This window comes from Amblyomma americanum, chromosome 2 (genome assembly GCF_052857255.1).
Source record: "Amblyomma americanum isolate KBUSLIRL-KWMA chromosome 2, ASM5285725v1, whole genome shotgun sequence".
NCBI classification, from domain to species: Eukaryota; Metazoa; Arthropoda; class Arachnida; order Ixodida; family Ixodidae; genus Amblyomma; species Amblyomma americanum.
The window spans coordinates 53487831-53509276 of record NC_135498.1 but is presented as its reverse complement, the minus strand read 5'-3'; the positions used below and the strand labels follow the sequence as shown (position 1 = coordinate 53509276).

The 21446-nt window shown below is 45.3% G+C and overlaps 1 protein-coding gene across 1 annotated transcript; it reads right to left on the bottom strand.

Moving 5' to 3' along the window:
• Positions 1–550: 550 nt before the first annotated feature.
• mbo (Nuclear pore complex protein Nup88) lies at positions 551–19868 on the bottom strand. The gene is made up of 12 exons (XM_077654374.1): positions 19647–19868; positions 19418–19569; positions 19175–19300; positions 18073–18288; positions 17009–17177; positions 14111–14255; positions 12011–12109; positions 10418–10604; positions 7861–8127; positions 5773–5919; positions 3552–3815; positions 551–662 (listed from the first exon to the last, which is right to left on the bottom strand). The coding sequence occupies exons 1-12, from the start codon at positions 19854–19856 to the stop codon at positions 611–613; spliced, it is 2034 nt and encodes a 677-aa protein (XP_077510500.1). The 5' UTR covers positions 19857–19868; the 3' UTR covers positions 551–610.
• Positions 19869–21446: the final 1578 nt, after the last annotated feature.

Genomic DNA, 21446 nt, shown 5'->3' with positions numbered 1-21446 from the left:
CCTTTAGTGTCATTTTGAGGGTGACTACACCCCTCCCTGCGAAAGAATTTTTCACAGAGAAACCAAGCTGGCTCCAAGTTTTTCCATTGCTTTTGCCACAAAGTTAAATGCAGCCAGCAAGTGTGATCACCCGTTTACTGTGAAAAAAAAATTGGCAGATAACTTAGCATGGCAAAGCACGGAATATCGTGCAGTTGCAGGGGGTACTTAAGGTCCTTACATGCTGTGAATGTGAAAGCATCTTTTGACCTAAAGGCCTTCGCCCTAAAGGTCCTTACCAGCTGCCGAATGAACGGTACACTACCTTCCATTATCTACCCAAGAACCTGGCACACACAAAGAGCAGCAATGTCAACTATTATCCATTGACCTCACTTATAGGGCACCCTTTTTTGTGGTCCTGTTTACAGGTGGTTCTACACGCCAGCGTGTACTACGTGGCAGAGCAGCTTTATCGAGCAAAAGGTCTTGAATTATTCCACTCAACACAAGACGAGAATCTGCAGAATGACCATGTACAGGTTCACTACAACCAACGAGACCACTGGACCACGCAATAAAATCATTTTTATTGACCTATGGCGCCTATGTACAAACGATGGACGCTCCGTTAGTCCATCAAGGCAGACACCTTCTGCACCAGCTCTGTTATCATATCGCCCCTGTGGAAAATAAATAGAAAAGAAAGTAAATGATGTAATTCATGTGTTCTGTGAGCACCAACCAGCACAAACACTACAATTTGGGGTCAGTGCTATAGCCCTTTTTAACCTGATTGCTGCCATACTGCTGGCTGGACTGCTTTTTGTACCTGGCACTACCAATCCACTGCGCCTGCAGGAGGGGCGTGCAGCAGCTTAGTGAATAAGGCGACACTCAGGGAGCGGTGCCAGGTGATGAAAAGCAGTCCAGCGAGCAATATTTATTTCAGAATACTGCAAGCGAACGTTCACGGCCCATGCAGGGGGAGCAACAGAAGTCATGTAAACAAAGAATGGCACAAGAAAAGACAGTTCACGAGGTTGTAATCAATAATATTAACAAAAAGGTACAATACGCAATCACTCTAACGAATCTTCAAGAGCTTTACTAAAACTAGAGGACAGGAAAATGGCCCCCGGAAGAGAGTTCCAGTCTGATACGGTCGACGGAAAAAAACTATGCTTGTATGCCTCAGTCCTCGCAATATTTGGTTCAAGCAAATGGCTTCCAGACTGGTGAGTTCGTCTTGATAACTGTTTGAGAATGTCTCGACAATCTGGTAATCAGGTTACAAAGGTCTGCATTCAGGGGCAAAATTAAGTGGCACTGCAGTAAAAGGTTCAAGTACAAGACGAGAAAATTGCAAATTGCGGGGTTAATGCCCCAAAGCCATATACAGGGGCTATGTTAGATGCCGTAGTGGAGGGCTCCAGATTAATGTAGATCTCCTGGGGTTCTGTAACGTGCACTGGCATTGCACAGCACACACGGGCACCTTTTGCACTTCCCCTCCACAGAAGTGCAGTTTTCACAAGCATGCTGCTGTTATGCATTTACGAGCCAACTCCACAAGCCTCAAAGTTGATCGCTCTACTTCAGAAGTACATTTTCCATTGCAGTGCAACAAAAAAAGGTGTTCCCAAGTATATCATAATAACCAAAAAAAGTAACACGAAGCTAAGTGGCTGCAATACTTAAAGCAGCAAATCTTTCCGCCCAGCATTGGTACACCCTCTCATGGCGGATTGTTGGAAAAGGCAACAGTTTCCACTTTAAAGAGAGTTAAGGCAATGTGTTAACTAGAAACTGCAGGAGAGGTACATACATGGTCTTCAGGTAATAAATGTTAACTAACAATTTTGTGTTATGAGTAACGTGCGATTCGTTATGTTTTGATAATCAACAAATTGAAAAAAAAAATAAAAGGCAGCTGTACAAGATTTTGTGGGGGGGTCTTTTATTTTGATAACTTCTACCATAGGTTTTTCTTTCTGCGCTGATCATCTCTGTCAAATTACAGTCTGGTGCTTAGATTCTGCACAAATCAATTTTGAAACTCGCCATTTTCGTGACCTCAGTTTAGACCATTTCTGCTGGCAACATTGCATTTTTGACGTCGCAAACATTTTATGCCTGTTGATACCTGCTCCTGACTAGCTGAACAAAAACTATCAGCCATATATTCGGTCATTTCGGACATTTTACAAATGTGGCCAGTGCTTGCAGTTACTACTTTAGCCATTCAATGTGCATACCAGAGTTCTGCCATTGATGTTTGCAACATTAATATTGTCTCACATGCAGCACTGCCTCTGATCATGCAGCTAGGCTCAATTTTGGTTCGCAGTTTTTCTCTTTTAAATTTGCACCACTCAGTATTTTAAAAAACATGTCCATGAAGGGAGGGGACTCTAATATAATGTGATCATCATCTGAAAATGGTGAAGCAAACTCTCAAGCTGCCCTTTAAAAAACAGGCAAAACACTTCTATAGCCTTGAAAATGTATGTCCTCATTACAAATGTAATTTATTACTGTTCATTAATATGCACAGAAACTACTTCCGTAACATTACCACAGGTGCCCCCTCTCATAACACATATGCATCTTGAGAGACGTAAAACCCCACTTACCATGCCATACATATATTTCGTAGCTGAGATAAAATGCAATGAACGCTGTGAACAGCTGCCGTAAACTTGAACATCAATTTGATGCCCACAAAATTGTTGTTTAGAGCTTTCATAAATAGTGGAACTCAAGTAAGCTCCCTAATGTGACAATACTGGGTATTCTGAAAGCCATTCTTTCACCTCCCTACGCTACACGCAGAAAGAGGTAGAGATAAGGGGCTGTCCCATCCATGCCACTTCTACATAGCACACAGAACCAGCCTGACAGGCAATGCTAGAAGGTGGAACCTCTCAAAAAAAAAGAATAGCGAAGCCAGAATCTGGTGGTACTGCAGCCACATCGCCACTTCAGGCAAAACAAAAGCAACAATGCTAGGCCTAAAATTTGTGCTTTCCTATTCATCTTCCCTGATTATGAGACTAATCACATGTCCATCGTTAAAGGCAATCAAAATTGCACAGAGTAGTTGGTCGTTCTGTAGTGCATAAATGCTTTCTCTCAGGGTGAAATGTGACACCAATGGCTGCATTTCCTCCCACTGCACCAATCTTATGTGCACCTGTCCCCTGGCCTATGTGCCCCTTTGATTAAGTGGTAGCTAGACAACTTTCTTTCTAGACAGCAACATGAAGGTTTTCTGCTATGACAGTGACAAAGCGAAACCATTTACATTAAAGAAAGTTCCTCATTCATCTACTGCTGCTAATATGAAAGAAAGCAACAACTCCATTCTTCCAGTTATAAGTCATGTGGCTACATCGTCAGACAAGGTGAAAAGCTCGGTGTCAGGAAATATAGTATGACTGATACAGCAATGAGCACAAGGTGGCCACAAATGTGCCAGACTGTTGCAAACAACAAGAGGTGACTAAAGAGGACTAAGCCACATTTGCTCTGGTTCAGGGCAGGGAACTGTGGCATGAAGGGAAACTCACTCCTCTTTGAGGGCCTTGCGAATCTGTGTAATTTGGGTGGGTGTCAGTCTTGCCGGACTGCCACGGCCAACCGTTATGTTAGGTTCCTGATCCTGATCACCCCTGCCCTGCTGCTGGTACCGGTGCTTGGCTTGAGCTTCCTCCAGCGACTCCTTATACCCTTTCAGCTCCTCTTCAATTGTCTTCAGCTCCTTTATCATGCCCTCCTCGGCGGCAGAGAGGACAGGCACCTGGCAATGGAGCTGGTGCAACACATCCTCTGCCCTGCATGACATGAAGGACACCCCATGTGTTCATCACATGCCATAGCTGTGCTCATTCAGAGAATGGAAACAGGAAATACAAAAAGGACAGCTTTAAAGGTGTAGTGATCTAACCATTTCTCAGGCAAATTTTCACACATGGTTCAGGGGCTACTAACATGGTTTTTTACACAAGACATGGATGCAGAAGTTTACTGTGAAGACATCAGGATTTTCTAACCAAAATTTCCGATGAACCAGTGGGAAGTAGTATTCCCACCGCTCAAAAAACACTTGGCAAAACTCCCAAAGCCAGCCTTCCTGCATAGCAAAACCCCTTTTACTTGGTGGTGCAGCCCATCCTAGGAGCAGAAGTTAGGTGCAGCATTGAAGACCACTTGGCAAAGCTGTGTTTCACCCTTCCTTCATGAATGCAACATGGGGAGGATGTATTTAACCTGGGAAGCAATGGCTTGGCAGAGCTGCACTTGATTCCTTTATCCCCACAGCAACACAAGGCAGAAGCATGCGGGAAAGGCGCACGGCATCATTTCTGACAATCTCCAGCGCTGCACCCAATTTCTGCCCCCCAAACACGTTTGGCTGCCATGTTAAAGGGGTTTACACTATACAAAGAAGCTGATTTCTGCAATTTGGCAAAGGGCCCATAGGTGCACAAACTTTTCCAAATTATACATTTTGTTTTTACTCAAAGACACTGCACAGCACTTGACAAAGCCTAATGACTGCTCAGAAGGTAAAATAAGCAGCCTGCACATCGTGGCAAAGCGCAGCCCTGGAAGATGATCAGTGTTCGGTTCTCAGCCAGCTTTGTGTTACAGTGTCAGAAATTTCGGTGTGTGCCTTCTTGTCTGTAGGAGGGCACGGCCGCTTTCGAAATATGTACACTATCTAGCATGTGCATTTGCATTTTTCATAGAAATGCAGCGTGCAGAAGGCATATTTAGGGTAAACAAAGACAAAAGCTGAAGCATATAGTGCTAGCTGTAATGAAGGATGCATCCCCAAACAAGAAATGCAAGGCAAGTCACAGCAAGCATTTTAACAATACATTTGGAGTCAACTATTGTTTTTAGGATGCCAATGAAACTACCATAAACCCTTGATAAATCGACCCTTGCTAATGGGAGCTCAGAGTACGCTTTGTTGAAGCGCAACTGGCATGGCACACAATCATCTGAATTTCCATAATTAAGGTGCAACGCATATCATTAGTGTACCTTTGACGTGCACGCAACGACAGGTGTGACGACAATCAGAGGGCCCCTGCAAGGACGAAAAATAGTGCAACGACATAGTTTCGTCTTTGCACTTCACCGCAGCGATGATTGCTATTGGCCTGTGAATCAGCCACCGAGCTAGCCAAGCCCAGCTGCGTGCCACTTCAAACGCTGTCCAGTGCGTCGCTGGTCTTTTCTTTTCCTTTCAGAAGGTGGCTGGCTGTCCCAGTGTCAGTGAGTCTCCCTCACTTCCGTCCGCATGACCCTTCTGTTCTTGACAGTGCCGAAACTGTGCGCTCGTTATGTGCTGGTTGTTGCTCTTTGTGCAGTGAAGCCTCCACACATGCGATGCTGCTACTTGTGAGCAGGCTACACTGTTGGTGCGTTGCACTGTGAAAGAGGTTGCAGATGCCACTATGCGTCATTTTGGAACAGTTTCGCTTCGACACTCCCGACAGTGTGTATACAGAAAATAATTTCATGGAACTGTGAAGGTCGTCATTGATGCACATTTTAGTCTCAAAAGCAGGCAATCATTTTCTAGGTTTTTGACAAATAAATTAATTTAGCATGATGCAAACAGTTATGTCTTGGAGCCCATTCCATAATTCGACCTTTCAGGTGCTGACATGGACTTTTTTCCCCGTCATCTTGAAGTTCGCATTAAACAAGATACATAACTACTTTTCTCTTTCCTCAGCATAACCTTAATAAAGAAAGCACACTAAAGATGCACACCTTTTAACAAGCCTTTGTTGTGTTGAGTAAGCGGTTTCATATCTGGATCGGAGCTCCTTGTCACGTTTTTGAAGCGCAGCCAAATCTTCCAGCACTCTGCTTAGCTTTTCCAGCTGTAGGTCTCGCTGGTCCTGAGCAGCCTGGGTCCTGCATGCAGCAAATATAATGCTCGTTTTTTGTTGCAAGAAGGCTTTCAATGAGCCGCAAAAGAATCAAACAAGACGAGAGCAAAGCAAAGCTAGTCGGAAAAAAACGGTTGACCTTGTTTTTTCACTTTTTTTTTTTTTTTCAGAGAATGCCCTAACAGTGGAAGTCTGTAATTTCGCATTCTAGCAGATCAATTTCTAGCCCTCGTCAATTCCCTATGTACCACAGTAGTGGCCTAGTGGTTTGAGCATCCGCCTGGCATGCGGCAGATGCGGGGTTCAATCCCCAGCGCCTGCAGGGTACCGACCAGTAAAATATAATGGCTGCGAGCTTTTCCCTGGCCAGGTGCTCAGTTTATATGAAGTGAAATGCTTGGCAAGTGGGTCTCTTACCCCATCTTGTGTCGACGAAAAGCATTGGACCATGGTGCCATAAATATTCATCATCATCATCATCATCAATTCCCTACGTGCTACAGAATTCACAGGCCACTAAAGCCCAGCTTCTCTGGTTCTATGCTTAGTTCCAGGCACAGCTATATATAATCAGAATTTATAATTTTGGCCTTTGTGGATTATCTATAGGTGCAGACTGTACAGCATTTTCTTTTTCAATGTCACCTAATATAGCACCAAAAATGCCCAACCTGGTGCTATGTACAGAGTGTGGAGTAGAAAAAAAACAATTTTGAGCCCTGTGCACTACACACTGGGTGTGGACTGTATACCAGAAACTACAGTAGTTCATGCTTATGTCATTGGCAGATGCTGACCTTTTCACAAAAAATATCACTTCCCAAGTCACCTCTGTTCCATTGCCATGCTGTCACCACAGTCATACTCCCCTACCAGCAAGCACTCACTTTTTTGCACTCAACTTCTGATACACCCTTAGCCAGAGTTAAGAGTCCCTTGACTACATAAGTTTCAGTTGCAGGAGCAACACTGTGTGCCCAGCTTATGGGAGGGCAGTCACCACACAGCCATTTGCTTTCTGCAAACTAAATCTCTTTCTTCTCGCAGCCATGCTAAAAACAGAAAGCATTTCATTCTCGGTTAAAACTGCTGGCATTTTCATTTGAAGTAATAAAAATTATTTGACTCAACTTGCAGCCAATTTCTGCAGTTAATAGTAATTCATGCACCTCTATTGAAGTTTGGTTTATGGTTTATGGGGGATTAACGTCCCAAAGCGACTCAGGCTATGAGAGCCGCCGTAGTGAAGGGCTTCGGAAATTTCGACCACCTGGTTTTCTTTACGTGCACTGACATCGCACAGTACACGGGCCTCTAGAATTTCGCCTTCATCGAAATTCGACCGCCGCGGCCGGGATCGAACCCGCGTCTTTCGGGTCAGCAGCCGAGCGCCATAACCACTCGGCCACCGCGGCGGCGCCCTCTATTGAAGTGACACAAATTAAACAGTGAGAAGTACTTACTCGCATACTGAACCCACTAGCATAAAGAACCCATCCCCAACTTTTATCGATGAGAAGTTACTTTTTTTTGTTAACCTCACGTAAAAAACGACGCCTCCTGACCACCACGTGACTTACCTCGCCGTGATTGGCCGCCGCCGCCAACTTACAGCAAAATCACAGGATCGCACTGCGGCACAGCAAACATCTTTTGAAGCGTACGATGCTAAACACCGGCAACATATGAACGTGAGTGACGCAGGGACGCAACTTGTCGGCCGTATGCTTTTGTTAATAATGGACGAATGGACAAGCGGGCGGGCGGGCAGGCGGACTGACGGATGCATAATATGACATTTCGACTCTTACAAAAAAATCTGTCATCCTTTTTATTTTTCGCCACGTAATGAACCCTCCCCGAAAAGTGATGTCAATGTTTCCAAAAAAAAAAATGAAAAGAAAAGGTGGGTTCATTACGTGAGTAAATAGGTAAATGAGAATGCTCTCCAAGATGACTGTCTAACCTGCGAGCAATGAGCAGCTGGCAGGCCTCAAGCTTCTGGAGCCAGTGTTCACGAATGCGTTGTGTGGCTGTGAGCAGTAGTTCGAGGCACTGCTGAGGCGTGCAATCCTCCCCTGCCTGCGAAAGCTGTGGCAGGCTGCGGCCCCCCAGCAGCTGCTGCACATGGACCAGCAGGCTTCCTCCGCCGCTTGCACCCTCTTCACTCTGTAGCGACGCATCTATCTGGCTCTGAGACAGCAGTGCTGGCATGTAGCTCTGGTAACCCTGCCTGCAGTTTCAAAAGGCACAAAGACAGGGTTCTTGTATGTGGAGAAAATGACAGCACAAACATAGGAGGCACAGACACATGCAACAGATAAGATAGTGATTCTGTGCACTTGCTTTATTATTATTATTTTTTTGTTAATATCCCAACAGGTCCAACTGTCCATTGCCAAGCATATAAAGCTACCGTGTACAATCGCGTAAGCGCCACACTTTCTTAAATGTGTCAGCGTAAGAGGTCCCATTGTGAGCACCAACAGATGTCGGCCTATGTAAGCTTGCATACACGGAAGGGCCACTTGCCACGGTTGGCAGGTGCAAAAGTGGAGAGAGATCACCCTCTCCACTTGTAGGAGAGAGCAGGGAGAGGCCAGAAGGTGTCTGCCATGGGAAGAACCCAGCTAAACAAAAAAAAACGTTATTAAAGTAGGGACTTTGTAAAATGAGTAATGACTAAGAATGACTCAGCGAAAATGAAAAATGATGAATGACTCAGCAAAATCAAATGATGATCAATGACTCAAATGAAAGAATGACTAAGAAGAAGAATGAAGAAGTTTCACGGGCAGTTAGGATTGTGCCTCATGAGGTGAGCTGTTTAAATTGTAACGTGCTCCAATGGATCCTGGACCTTCTACAAGTGATTCTGCTTCAACGACAAAGCAGCAGAAGCAGAACATTGAAGTGGTGTGTCGGAAACATTTTTTAGAGACAAATAGGCAAAGTCTGCCTAGAAACTTCACACCTATTACATCGGTACATGCTAACACACTGAAAACACATAATGCAATTAAGCGCCCCTTAAATTTTTTCAAAATGATTGTGGGGTGCAGCCCTTACGTGAAAGGGACATTTTTTTCACTCTGTTTTTTTCCCCGACTACAGTGGAACCCAGAGACTTGTAACTCATTTGTGCAACAACCAATGTCCTGGCCTGCCTTCCCTCTCGCTTCGCTGCTGAAGGTTACCGAGTTGTTGTAAACTGGTAACAAGATTAGGCCTTTTATGATAAACAATGGCTTGCGCCAAAGCACCTTCTGCTGCAGCTCTGATGCGAAGCATGCTAGGGCATCACTGAGCGCACACAGTCCACTGCCACACAGACAGCCCTGGCCAATGCTTGTGCAAGTCTAGCATGGCAAGTGATTGTTGAATTATCCCTCCTGCAAGTCTAGCATGGCAAGTGATTGTTGAATTATCCCTCCTCAAGCTCAATTTCATGGTGCATTGCAGCCTGTGCACCTTTGACATGTGCACAGTAACAGGTTTGGCGACAGTCTGAGGGACCCTGCCAATTGACTCCAAGTTTGGCTGCATGATTTCAGTATTGCTATCCTGAGCTTCACACCACCTCATGACGACAGTGGCTACTGGCCGCAGCATGTCAGCCAGCCGAGCCCCGTCACACCTGGTTTTGAACTTTGACACTTCTCTAGTCTTTTATTTTTATTCTCAGAAAACATCTCACCGTTCTTTGGTTGACACACGTTTCCTTCACTTCCGCCTGTGTGATGTTCCAGTTCTTCCAGGGGCCGGACACTTGCGTGGTTGGCTTCAGTTCACGCAACTGGGCAGCGCGGCAGCCAATTACGCAGGCCGAAGCCAATTGGTTGAGAAAGCCAATCACACAAGAATCCGGCCTCAGCGCACCGAAACTTTGCACTTGTCACGTGCCTATCGCTGTTAATGCGGTTAATTGGTTGAGAAAGCCAATCACACAAGAATCCGGCCTCAGCGCACCGAAACTTTGCACTTATCACGTGCCTATCGCTGTTAATGCGGTGAAGCCAAGTGAAGCAGCCTCGCATGCGACACCACCACATGGGACGACATACTGTGCTGCTACAGCACTGCACCTTACAGAAGGCATCATTTCCCCAGCAGTGCACACACAGAAAAGCATTTGATGGAACTGTGAAAAATCATTGCTACAGCGTAGTTCTCATTTTATAAGCATAAGACCACTGCTCAATTTTTCACAGAATAAATTTTCTGTGATGTGAATGGTTTCTGGCAATTTTGTGGGAAACAATTGGTAATCCGAATAATTTGGACTTTTATTTCCACTCCCTTGAAATCCGAATTAACTAGGTAGTACTCCAATATCAGCTGAATGCTCATTTTTGCAAGCACATTAGGCAGGAAAGAACGAAATCTAAGACACGTTGGGTTCTTCAAGACCTTCACAGCCCAGTGGGATTTCCGGAGGCTAAAAAGATTGAGAACACCTTCTCTACTGCAGCTCTTCCTGCAGAGCAGGCATGCCCACCACTACTGCACTGTGGCCGACTCACATAAGGGTTATGGTTACTAGCTTCCAGGCAGCCGTCAGGATGACAAGCAGAGGCCCCGGATGGTCGGGCACCAGGGCCACACCAACAGGAGGTGCAGGCTTGCTGCTAGCCAAGGCACGAGTACACAGCAGGCTTTCCACTATCGAGCTTTCAGGGTAAAGCTTTGATGCCATCTGCTGCTCCGTGTCTGGAAGGAAAGTATGCCGCAAAGAAAATTTTACTACAGTCAAGCACTTGCACACAACTTAAAGCTGTGCGACCACTACTGCCATGGGAAACTTATCTAGTTTCAACTTAGTCCAGTAAACAAAAAGCTTGCATCATGTGCAACAGAGGAAAAACAGTGAGGGTAAGAAAAGAAGGTTGAGAGAGGCATAAATTTTTGCCTAGCATTTGCAGTAGCACTGTTTAAAAACGTGCAGTTAGTTATTGTAGAGTGTATTTTAAAACAAGTACTTTCCCTGATACTTTCATTTTAACCTGCTCCTGCAGTATCCAGTAGCATACTTTATGCAAGTGATGTATGACGCACCCATTGTCACAAGGGTTTCTCTAAAGGCGTGCTCACACTAGCGGGAAACTTCCCGCAGCGGCACAGCGTCAATGTCGACGCTGCGTCGCAGCTCCTCGGAATGACGCTCACACTGGGCGCGTTTTCTCGCTGCGGTTGTCTTGCAATGTAGAGAGAGGAGGCATTGAGGGAGGACCCGAACGAGCAGAAAGAGAAGGGGATAGTCACGTGACACCAGAGTAGACTGGAAAGCACACTCTTTTCCCGCGTCATCGTCTTGATCGTCTGCTGCTACTCTCCTACCGTCGCCCTTTTTGTCACGAGGATGGCTGGTTCGAACGATGAGCTGTTGGCTACAGTAAACGTACTTATACTTGTTTGTTCGCTGCTTCTACACCGTCGCTTCTGCACCGTCTCAAGTTGCATGTTCATGCCGGCAAAGCAACCGCCGAGTGCCCAGCAGGACGCGCGCAGCCTCCGCCTTTGCCGACGGGGTCACTGAACTGGGACTGACGTCACGGTTCACGGTTGGCGCCCATTGGCTGTTCTCGTCAGCGGCACGGGAAAAATAGCTACCGGACCCATCGCTCTGCGGGACGGCACAGCAGGCTGTCTGCGGGAGAAAAACGGGCTTGTGCGGGAAGCGGCGCGCGGAAAACGTTCTGCGTTGTGCGTTTTCCCTCTAGTGTGCGCCCGCCCTAAGGTATCAAGACCTGTCTCCAGAGTATCTGGAGTAGAATAGCTTAAGGCACTGGTTTTCAATCATGACGCCCAAGTAGGAATAGGTTCAAATGCTATTACCAGACACTAGAAAACTACAAATGGATGGTACAGTAGAAAATTTCTGGTTCATGAGCACTCTCGGAACACACACACCCTAAAGTGCATGCACTGCAATCCATTAACATTTGCTTAAAGAACAACCCCTGCCGGTCTATTATGTAAGCTAAGGCATTGTAACAAGGCTCAGACAAACCAACAAGACCGACTTCTGTCGTTGAAATGCTTTGAAATACAGCATAAAACCCAACAACAGATGGTCACCCAATCTTAGCATAGGAATTCATCATGGCAATGCTTACTGTCCTCAGCAAATGCCTGCAGGTGGTCAATAAATGGCACGGCCACAGCATGAACACCCGAGTTGTGAACACAGATGTAGCGCTGAAGGTTGGTGGGGTCTAGAATGAAAAAAAATGAAACAGCAATGTGTTACAGTTCATTTTAAGATGGCACACGATGAGTGTTAAGAGATTAAGACAACATGCATTCTTCATCGGCAAAGCTTTGACTGGTCATGCACATTGTGACCTGGAACATGAAATCACAAGTTTCTATAAAATGGGTTGTACCTCAATAAAATACTCCAAGCACTAAATGTTGCATGCAATATCGATGGTAAGGATACTAACCTTTAAAATTATTACCTCACTGCCACACCCTACAAGTTTTTCTTTCCAATTATAACAGTGAGCACCCTACATGACCCAATTTCCAATACAAGTTTTGCAATTCTATGATTTTTTTTTTGATTTGGTGAATATTAGTACAGTAAAGGCCTATTAACTCGAACTCCTCACAGATATAATCCAGTTTGAATTGACTGGAGTTTGACCTAACGAAAGTGAACAGAAAATGTGGTATACTGTGATCGAGAAGTGGTCAGTGAGAATACCCAATTTTATTGCTCTAAAAAATTACGTGATACCCTCTCTTTCTTTTTTTTCCGTGGAAGGCAACGACCTACACTTTCTGTTGTAAAATGAGCATAGCACAGAGGGCTCCCTCTCCTCCTCTTTCAAATATGAGGATGTGGGCAGTGTTCAGCACATCCCAACTAATGCAGTGCAAGGCCATACTGGAGTCGCGAAGGTCGTGCGACCACCTCTGAATACGGCCGCAAGACTGGAAGACTGAGCAGCGCGAGACCATCCTGCTACTGCTGCTTTTCGACCTAAACTGCCATGCAACCTTGGTGACTTGTAAGTTCACACTTGCAAACTGTGGAGGTTGCATGACTCCCCAAAGGCAAGAGTTGCTAGACAGTCACATGTTGCTCGATTTTCTGGCTTTGTGACCCCAAGTTGCAAAAAGTTGCAACAAGCCTGCTTTTAGATGATATCTTGCCTTGACAACAATCCAATGTAGACAGACATTTCTAAATCACCACAATGTTGTACGCAGTATAGGCTTAACATTGCATAACTGCTGCCAGCGCTGCTGCAATGAGTCGGATGGTAACGTGATGCAAAAAGCACTGGAAAACTGAGACTCACACACGTCACGGTTTCGTGCACAACTGTGGTTTTGCAAGTGCCGGCGATGTTGCACATGCGTGATTCACTGTATCTTGGCACTAGTCGCATCATCCACTGCTCAACAAACTAACACAGCAAGCTATTGAAGCCTTTGAGATCACAGACGACAAGCAAGTTGGGTAAAAATCTTGGAGGTTATGCAGCTACATTGCCCTAGCCACAATTCCGCCGGAACGTCACCGCTTCCCTCCCTCCACCCACCTCTCTTGGCCATACACGTAGTTTTTACACACTCCATATCTCCTACAAAGAGATGGTGCATCCTCACAGGTGCGGTGCTCGATTGTCTGTGTGCCCTGGCTGCTTAGGCGTCACAACACATAGTTCAAATTATCAGTTGCAGAACTAATTCACGCTCAAACTAACAGGCTGTGCTATACATACCCCATTGACTACTCCAAAAGAGCGTGGATGGACCAAATTGTACAGTTGAAATTATCCAGAAATATAAATTAATGAAGTTCAAAATAACAAGCGTTCTCCGTATTTTAGTTTTACAAACCTGTATTTTATCTGCATGCATTAAAGGAAACATTCAACTGGCATTAATTTTATGTAACTTAACACTTATTAAACATACATATCTTGTCATTTATGAAGATAATTTTATTAAACTAGTCAATGCCACCTTCTCTGCCACAAAAGACTGAAGTAGGTATGCAAAAACGTTTACAAGATTAAATATGAACTCTGATGCATTAAAACAACAGGAATTTAATGGAAATTGCTGCAACGAAAGCCCTGACTCTGAAAACGCAAATACAGAAAATTTCTGCCACAGTACAAGACAAATTAGTATAAGTTATCAGGTTGTTGCAAATGTAGTGATTGCAGTTAAGTGCAATGAATTTCAGCTACAATTACCTTTGTATAGTCGAATGGGGCAGGAGAAGGTTTCTTCTTCAGCCCTGGGCAGCGAAAAAGTCAACTCCAGCTTGATTTTCTCAAGCACGTACAATGTTACTTCCCCATTTTTCTCCTGTTCCTCACTGGCACCAAGAGGAGAATTCTGCAAAAAATTCAAAACATACAAGACATGGCGTTCAGGGGAAATTACTTTCAATTAATACCTTTCACAGAGCTACCCAGTGGCTAAAAATTAGCAAGTCGCAAGCTCAATTGCAATACAACTGTCACACTGGCTAGATCATACATACAGTTGGCACTAAAATGATTAGTTTCATTAGTTAATACATTCTCCTGCAAATTTCACCCAATGGGGACCAAAACTGATGGCAGCAATGCATGAATGAGAAAGTAGAATTTTGTGGAATGTGCAGCAATGCCAACATACACTTTTATGAAGGTAAAACAACTGCCACAACTCTTACATATGCTTTCAGGCCTAACTAGTTCCTTAAACTATGTTACAATATTGCAACCTCAGAAATAAAGGATTAACTGTTCTCGCTGAACATCCATTTGAATTTCACTCCAGCATGACAGCACACCTGTGTGCTCATTGACTTTAATAGGCACAGTAATGAAAAGATTCACATCCCACATCTGGACCCTCTTGAGTCCACATGCTGCACTGCAAGGTGCAATCAGTCCTTCACAGAGCCTGAAAGATGTTTAGCAACCAAGTAAAGATGGCAACTTATGGTTATCGGGCAAGGCCGCTACATTGAGTTGTCCGTACAATGAAGATGGCTCCGAGTACTTCAGGAATATTCGACTCGACTTCAAGTGTTAATCCCTCTGTGAGACCTCTGTCACCTGCCTACCATCTCCCTTTGCAGAGGAAGGATATGGACAGTGTACTGCAACCTTTTTGGAGGCCAGACGGCCAGCTCAACACAGTTCTTAAAGGAGTCGCGCTAAGGGTTTCTCAAATCTCCAAGCATCTCGCGAATCACAGCCAAACGCGAGGCTTAGGCGAGGTGCTGACTCTCTTCCAATGCAGGCTGTAGAATTACTTGGCAATAACTTGACTGAGGAACATTAACGGAAGTAAAGGAGCTCACCTTTGCGCTTTGTTTGTGAGCACTACATTGAGCTCATGACCAGTTCCTTTAGCTGACACAGCCGAGGAGGCACGGTTCGGTTTAACTGTTGCATATGACAACTCGCCAAATTCAAGGGGGGCCCTTCTAAATCTAGTAGCAGTCTTAAAAAATATGGCAGTAAGCAGGGAACATGCTGTTGAGAAGGTCAATCCAAAGGAAGCACCTGTATGCACAAAACATTTTTGGAACCGCCCTCCAGCCACCCACTCCTCCGCCTCAAAAAACCTAGGTCAATTTGCTTATATTACAACAAATTTCCTCCTCAGTGAGAAGGCTGTAGGTTGCCCTCTTTGCCTGCATCTCTCCATGTATATTCCATATTCACCGATATGCTATATCCACTGGGCATGTTTACCTCAATAAGAAGTCCTGAAGACACTTCAGTCAAGCATGTACCAGCTGGTCAGCAACTTATGCTTCTACACTAATCAGGAACTCAGAGCATCAACGGCTACCTTCTTGAAACTGCACAAGAGATTATAACCAGTTCCAAGAGCAAAAAAAAAAAAGTAAGCTGCTTAATATGCACTTTGACACAATTTACCCCTCTGTTTGGTGTTGGGTAGTATCCATGAAATGTGAAGCGTAGCATACCGATTCAGAGTGGTGACACAGCGTGTCACCACTACAGTGGTGAGAATGGTGATGAGTGCTTCGAGCATGCTTTGCACCAGGCAAAAAGTCAATTTGTTACAGCCTCACCATGTTTTGTAGCAACGGACCAAATCCAGGGATCAAGGCAGAAACGTTGATAGTCATGAATGTAAAAATGCCTCTCAACTAGCAGCACAGAAGCCCGAGTTCTTTCAACAGATAATATAAAAAACAGAACCTCATGAGCACAGACAACAAAACAACTGGGAAATTGAATTGTGATAAGAGAATTCTGGTTGCATGTGTCATAAGTGCACCAAGATTCTTGTGCTCCATATTCTCATGAAACAACATGTGCAACATTTTACACTTATGGAAATTCCTCTGCAACTTCTTTCATGAGTAGATGAGGTTTGAAAAAAAAAAGCCCAACATGTGGAATAGTACCCTATGGAGGAAATGGGAATATGAGACAAAGCAGGCAACAATGGGAGTCAAGAGGTCAAATCCGGCATGCTTTAAGCATAGACTGGTAGTGGCATAGGTGGCAGAAAGAATAGCTGCATGAAAACTGCTGCTGTCCATTTTGAATGCATTCAAATGGGTCCTTCTGCATATTTTTTTGTATCATTTTTCGCTTCAGGTAATGTTGACAGTACCATTGAGATGTGCCGAACGCATGCCCACTGTGTACTAACACCATTTTCAAAAGTGTGTGAAAGTGAAATGTGATTGGGTTCTGCAAGTCACCCGTTTCATCACACACCAATCATTTACACCAATAAGTCACGCCTATGCATAAGGTGCAGCCCCCTCCACCTGGCCTCAGCTACGTTATTGGAATTGCACATTGGCATACAACTGGTGTAACCTAATGAAAACATTCCCATTTGTAGCAATATGCAGCAGGGCTAACTAAACAGTGCAGCGTGGCACAATTGGCACAGCATTCCTACCACTGCCACCACCACTGGAGGCCTTTGCTGCTCACTTAAATTATAAATTCCTGAAAAAGGCACCTGTTCTGCACTCATTTTTACCAGGATAGGGCAAGTTTGACCCAAACATGGCAATTTTTCATCACTCATCTCCAGCAGTAGACTGACCATTTGAAAGAAAACAACATCAAAGCAAATAATGGAATGTCAACACCACTCACATCTTGTGTGCCAATAGCGAGGCAGTGGTAGAGAGTGCCCCCAGTGGTTGCAATCGCCAGCAGAGGAACAGGAGCTGGCAGACAAATGAGTGAGTAGCCGTCAACGCCATAGTTGTCCTCCGCTTGAGGCTGCATGCTCAGTGGACCAAGCACTGGCTGCAGGTAGGATCTGATTATAGAGAAGGCGAAGAGAGAAGAACCAATTTGTTAACACGCGCAAGACCAGTATGATGTAATTTATCGGGTTATCCACACCTCTGCAGTGCAAATAAAAAAGTGGGTCAGGACACGGTATGCAAGCCTTAGTATACATTGCTGCATTAAAATATTCACAGATGATCGGAGTGATTTATGCAGCAGAGTATGTGTTACAGTATTGACGTTCCTCCAGACGGAGCAGCCGTAGCCACTGACGGATTCAGACCATGCGAGCTGGTAGTGTGATCCAGTCCATAGATCACCATATCACCGTGTGACATGCCATACCTCCCTCCACTCTCCCGATCAAATCCAGCAATCACACTTTACACCTTCTCCACTCTCCCCGCACCTCTAGTGATTGGCAACTGTGGTGTTCCTCTTGCCACCCATCACCTCCCTTACCTCATCGTTTTTCCTCTTCACCATTTCCCCTGAAAGTGGAGACGAGATTGCGAGGAGATTTGCCTCTCCATTTTAAAGCATGCCAACCGAGACTTCACACACAAGCATTAGCATTAGAACGGCCATTATTGAAAAAAGTGTCTTTTTCCAATAATGGCCATTCTAATGCTAATGCATTAAAAGCTGAGGTATAAAAATGGACGCCACACCCATCAATACTTTTCAATTAAAAGACGTTTCACATAAAAAAAATATGACAAACAAAATGAGACATGGCAGGAGGCTTTTGCACAACCAAGGAGCTCTAAGAATGTTGGGTTTTTGCAATGGAGAGCTCAAAGCAAGGCAGTTTCAAAGATTCTACAAAGTCATCTGCCTCGCAGAAAGATTAGGATAGCGTTGCAAAGTGGGTTCGGCCTGGAGGCACAGAAATAAAACTGAAACATCATTGCAGCTGTTACCTGTTGTCATCCCGTGGTGAAACGTGAGTCAAGTAGATGTCTCCACTTCCCATGAGCACAAAGACCTGCCGAGACTTGCCACCAGGTGACAAGTCACCGAAGTCAAAGCTGACCGCGGCATCCCCGACAGAGGCACTGATGGCATTGCTGAGGCTTTGGTTCCCGCCAAGTGGAAGCACCAGCTGAGCAGATTGCGGCTCTGCAATATCATACAGCCTGCACAAAAAAAAGATTAAAATATCAGCAGGGTGCCTATGGGACAATCGTCTTAATTGATAAGCCGTTTGAGATACACTTGGATTAGACCTTCCCTGTCTGGATCTGCACCAAACCCTGGCCAATCCCCCACCGTGGGTATGTGCCATCATCTTTCACGCAACAACAACTCTTTTCAGTTCCCATGGGCACCCTGCTGATATCTTGAACTCTTTTCAGCACGTACCAGCTGTATTGTGCGACCATAAGACCGCATGTTTGGCTTCTGTCATATTCAAAGCATGTGAACAGCACATTCGGGACAGAGGGTATCTGCTCTTGGTAGAGCATCCTTGTACTTGCACTGCAGGTTGCTCTCTATCAATCACTGCATCCTGAGTGAGAATTTGTTTTTAATCTGCCAGAATCACTTCATATTTTCACCAATGTCTTTTGTAGCACCGAATTTATGCTCTCCACACAAGTGTGCCAAGAACTATTAATAATATCATCACAATCATAGACAAGAGGCAATGGTCTGCACATGTCCCAGTGTGTCAGATGAAGCTGGCTTTCCCCAAGTCTAGTGTTGATGAATGACGCTCAAAAACGCGCAGCTTTTCTTGGCTTTTTTTTTTCCTTTAAACAAGGCAATCAGCAACATTGACGCATAGCTCCAGCTACACTGTTCCACACTGAACAGCGCAGTACAATATGAAATTACAAATGAAAGTTTCAGCGTGCATCTCCGGTGAGAAGCCTGTTAAGACTGAAACACTGCTTTATTTTGTTTGTACCATAAAAGAGAGCAAGAAGAAAACGAGTTTTTGAAGCTCCCCGACTTTAACACAGAACTCAGTTCATTGAGAAAATAAAAGCTACATGTCTTTGTCCACCACTAACGTACCTCAAATTGTTGTCGTTCGTGAGAGCGAGGACGTGACAGCCTGATTCACTGTCGGGGTGCCAGGCAACATCGACGAGGGAGACAGCCTTGTGACACAGGAAGAAATGTTCCCCAAGCGTCCACGACCTGCGACCATGCAAATGCGAGCTTGCTGCTGTGACATATGGCACACAGACGTCCGTCGACTCCAGTACGTCTATTTTACTACTGTCACGTAAAAACAGAACCTGGCAAGACGCTCACCGGCACAATTCCTTTTCATTTAGCAAAGTGGCCGGCGTTTTTGGTAGCGCTACAACAGTTATGCCCCGTGGCCCAGTGAGCAGCAGGTGCTTGGTGCAGCCGACAAGAATGTTGTCGACTTCAAACACAGGCGGATTGGAAAGCAGCATTTCCTGCAGATCATTGACCAGAGATCACGAAATTTGCACGCATAACAAACTACGAACGAAATCAACAAACAGCCGCACACCTGACATTCATCTTGTTCACCCGTGTTCGAGAACACTTTTGTTCTGACAGCAATCAGGCGCTGCTGATGCTGACTCCATGCCACAAGATAATCATCGTAAACAGCTATGAGCATCCGCGTGTGAATGGAGGAACAAAACTTGTCGCCGTGCAATGACAACTTCTTTAAAAACGAACTATCTCCATCGCGCCACTTGCCGGACGCCGCCATTTTGCGATACGGACGCCTACTCTCGACAGCAGATGCTTTTGCTGCGCAAGAAATTCAAGTGTTACAAATTCTAAGCAAATTATATATTAAACCAGCGCAATTATTACAAAATGTAACGCAGGTTGTTTTATTTGCTATGTACGGCGTCTCCAATGCTACAAAAGTAGACGTAACACAAGCGCCAGATCGGGCTAGGAGTAAAGACGGAGAGCGTGGTCACGTGGCCAATTAGTTGTCATTCGTCTTGGGCCAAGATGGCTGCAGGCACTCGCTCTTCAGTGCGGTTTTGGAGTGAATTTGATCTACCACGTTTAAAGGTGAGTGAATTTCTGACGTCAATCTCGTGGACGCAGTGGGTTTCCTGCTCGAATACGGAACTGCCGACACATTCATGGGTCTGGAACCGGACGTTTTCTTTCGGGAGAGCGGGAGCAATATTTTTCTCCAATGCGTGCATCTCCGGTCTCTATTGATAGGTTATCAACGCTGATCGATGCTCCGCTTTATTTCCGGTCGCTCGCCCGAGGCTTGAGCTAGTTCCTACAGCACGTGACACCAACTGTCGGAGAGTAGTTTGCGGAGGTTGTTACGCGGATCGCGTCCGGAGTGGCATTGTTTTGGTTCCGATCCCGGGAAGCGGTTCGGCTTCGCCACTAAGCACGAGACCTGCGCGGCGATTTGAAAGTCCCACCTTCGTTTCCGGTCCGGTGTGGGTCGCCTTCGTCGGGCGCTCGCCCTGCAGCCGCGCTTGGCGCGCGCGCGCGATGCATTTCTCGTCCCTGCGAAGGGTAATGTGGGTGTTACTTTGGGAGGTAGTGTGACAGATCGCGCGCACATGCTAGTCGCGAGCCGATGGCACCAGCAAGCGTGCGTGCGCGCGCGGGTGGCCGAGAACGTCGCCCGCGTTTTCGACAGCGCATGAGGCCGGTGAACCAACGAAACCATGACTGACAGATGTCACGATTTGACTGACGTATGTCATCGAACCAGGGCACTTTCTTTTTTTATTGGAGGACATTTTTATAACTTTATTTTTCTCTCTGCGCGTGGTTGTTAGTCCTCTGACTGATTCGCTTCTAGAATTGTCTGATTTTCACCAAAATGCTAGTTGCCACTTCAATAGGAGGAAAATTTCATTCGCGCGACACTTTTTCTTTTTTTTTGAATTTTATTTTTCCGTGTTCGCAGCTGTATCTACAATGCATGTATATGTTCAAGTGTATCGAACTTTTCCTACAAATTGTACGGTTCGACGCTAATTTCGCTTATCTCGAGTGACGGCCTCTCGATAAGCTGCTTACTCGAACTGTTGGCAGCGCTGAATTAATATTATCGCGTCAAATGTCGACAAAGCCGCGTAAAAATATAATAAGGGCAGCAACGATAACAAAAATAAAAGCGGCTTCTGATCCGCTATGGTTTCTTCATTCATTCCGATGTCAGCTTTTTAATAACACTTGGTTGTTCATTTTTCCTTTGCTTATTTATTGCTAATGAAGCTCTGATTTATTGGACGAACATACCGCATGGAGCCCTAATTGTCCGCAATCTCTCAATGGTGAATTCACTCGGAGGACCGCGTAAGAGTGG

Excerpts from the sequence above, each read along its gene's own strand:
- mbo (XM_077654374.1), bottom strand. The coding sequence starts at position 19,856 with ATGGCGGCGTCCGGCAAGTGGCGCGATGGAGATAGTTCGTTTTTAAAG. Across the intron at positions 19,301-19,417 it reads AATGAAAAGGAATTGTGCCG|GTCGTGGACGCTTGGGGAAC; the intron begins GTGAGCGTCTTG and ends GCATGGTCGCAG. Across the intron at positions 663-3,551 it reads CGCAAGGCCCTCAAAGAGGA|GGGCGATATGATAACAGAGC; the intron begins GTGAGTTTCCCT and ends TATTTTCCACAG.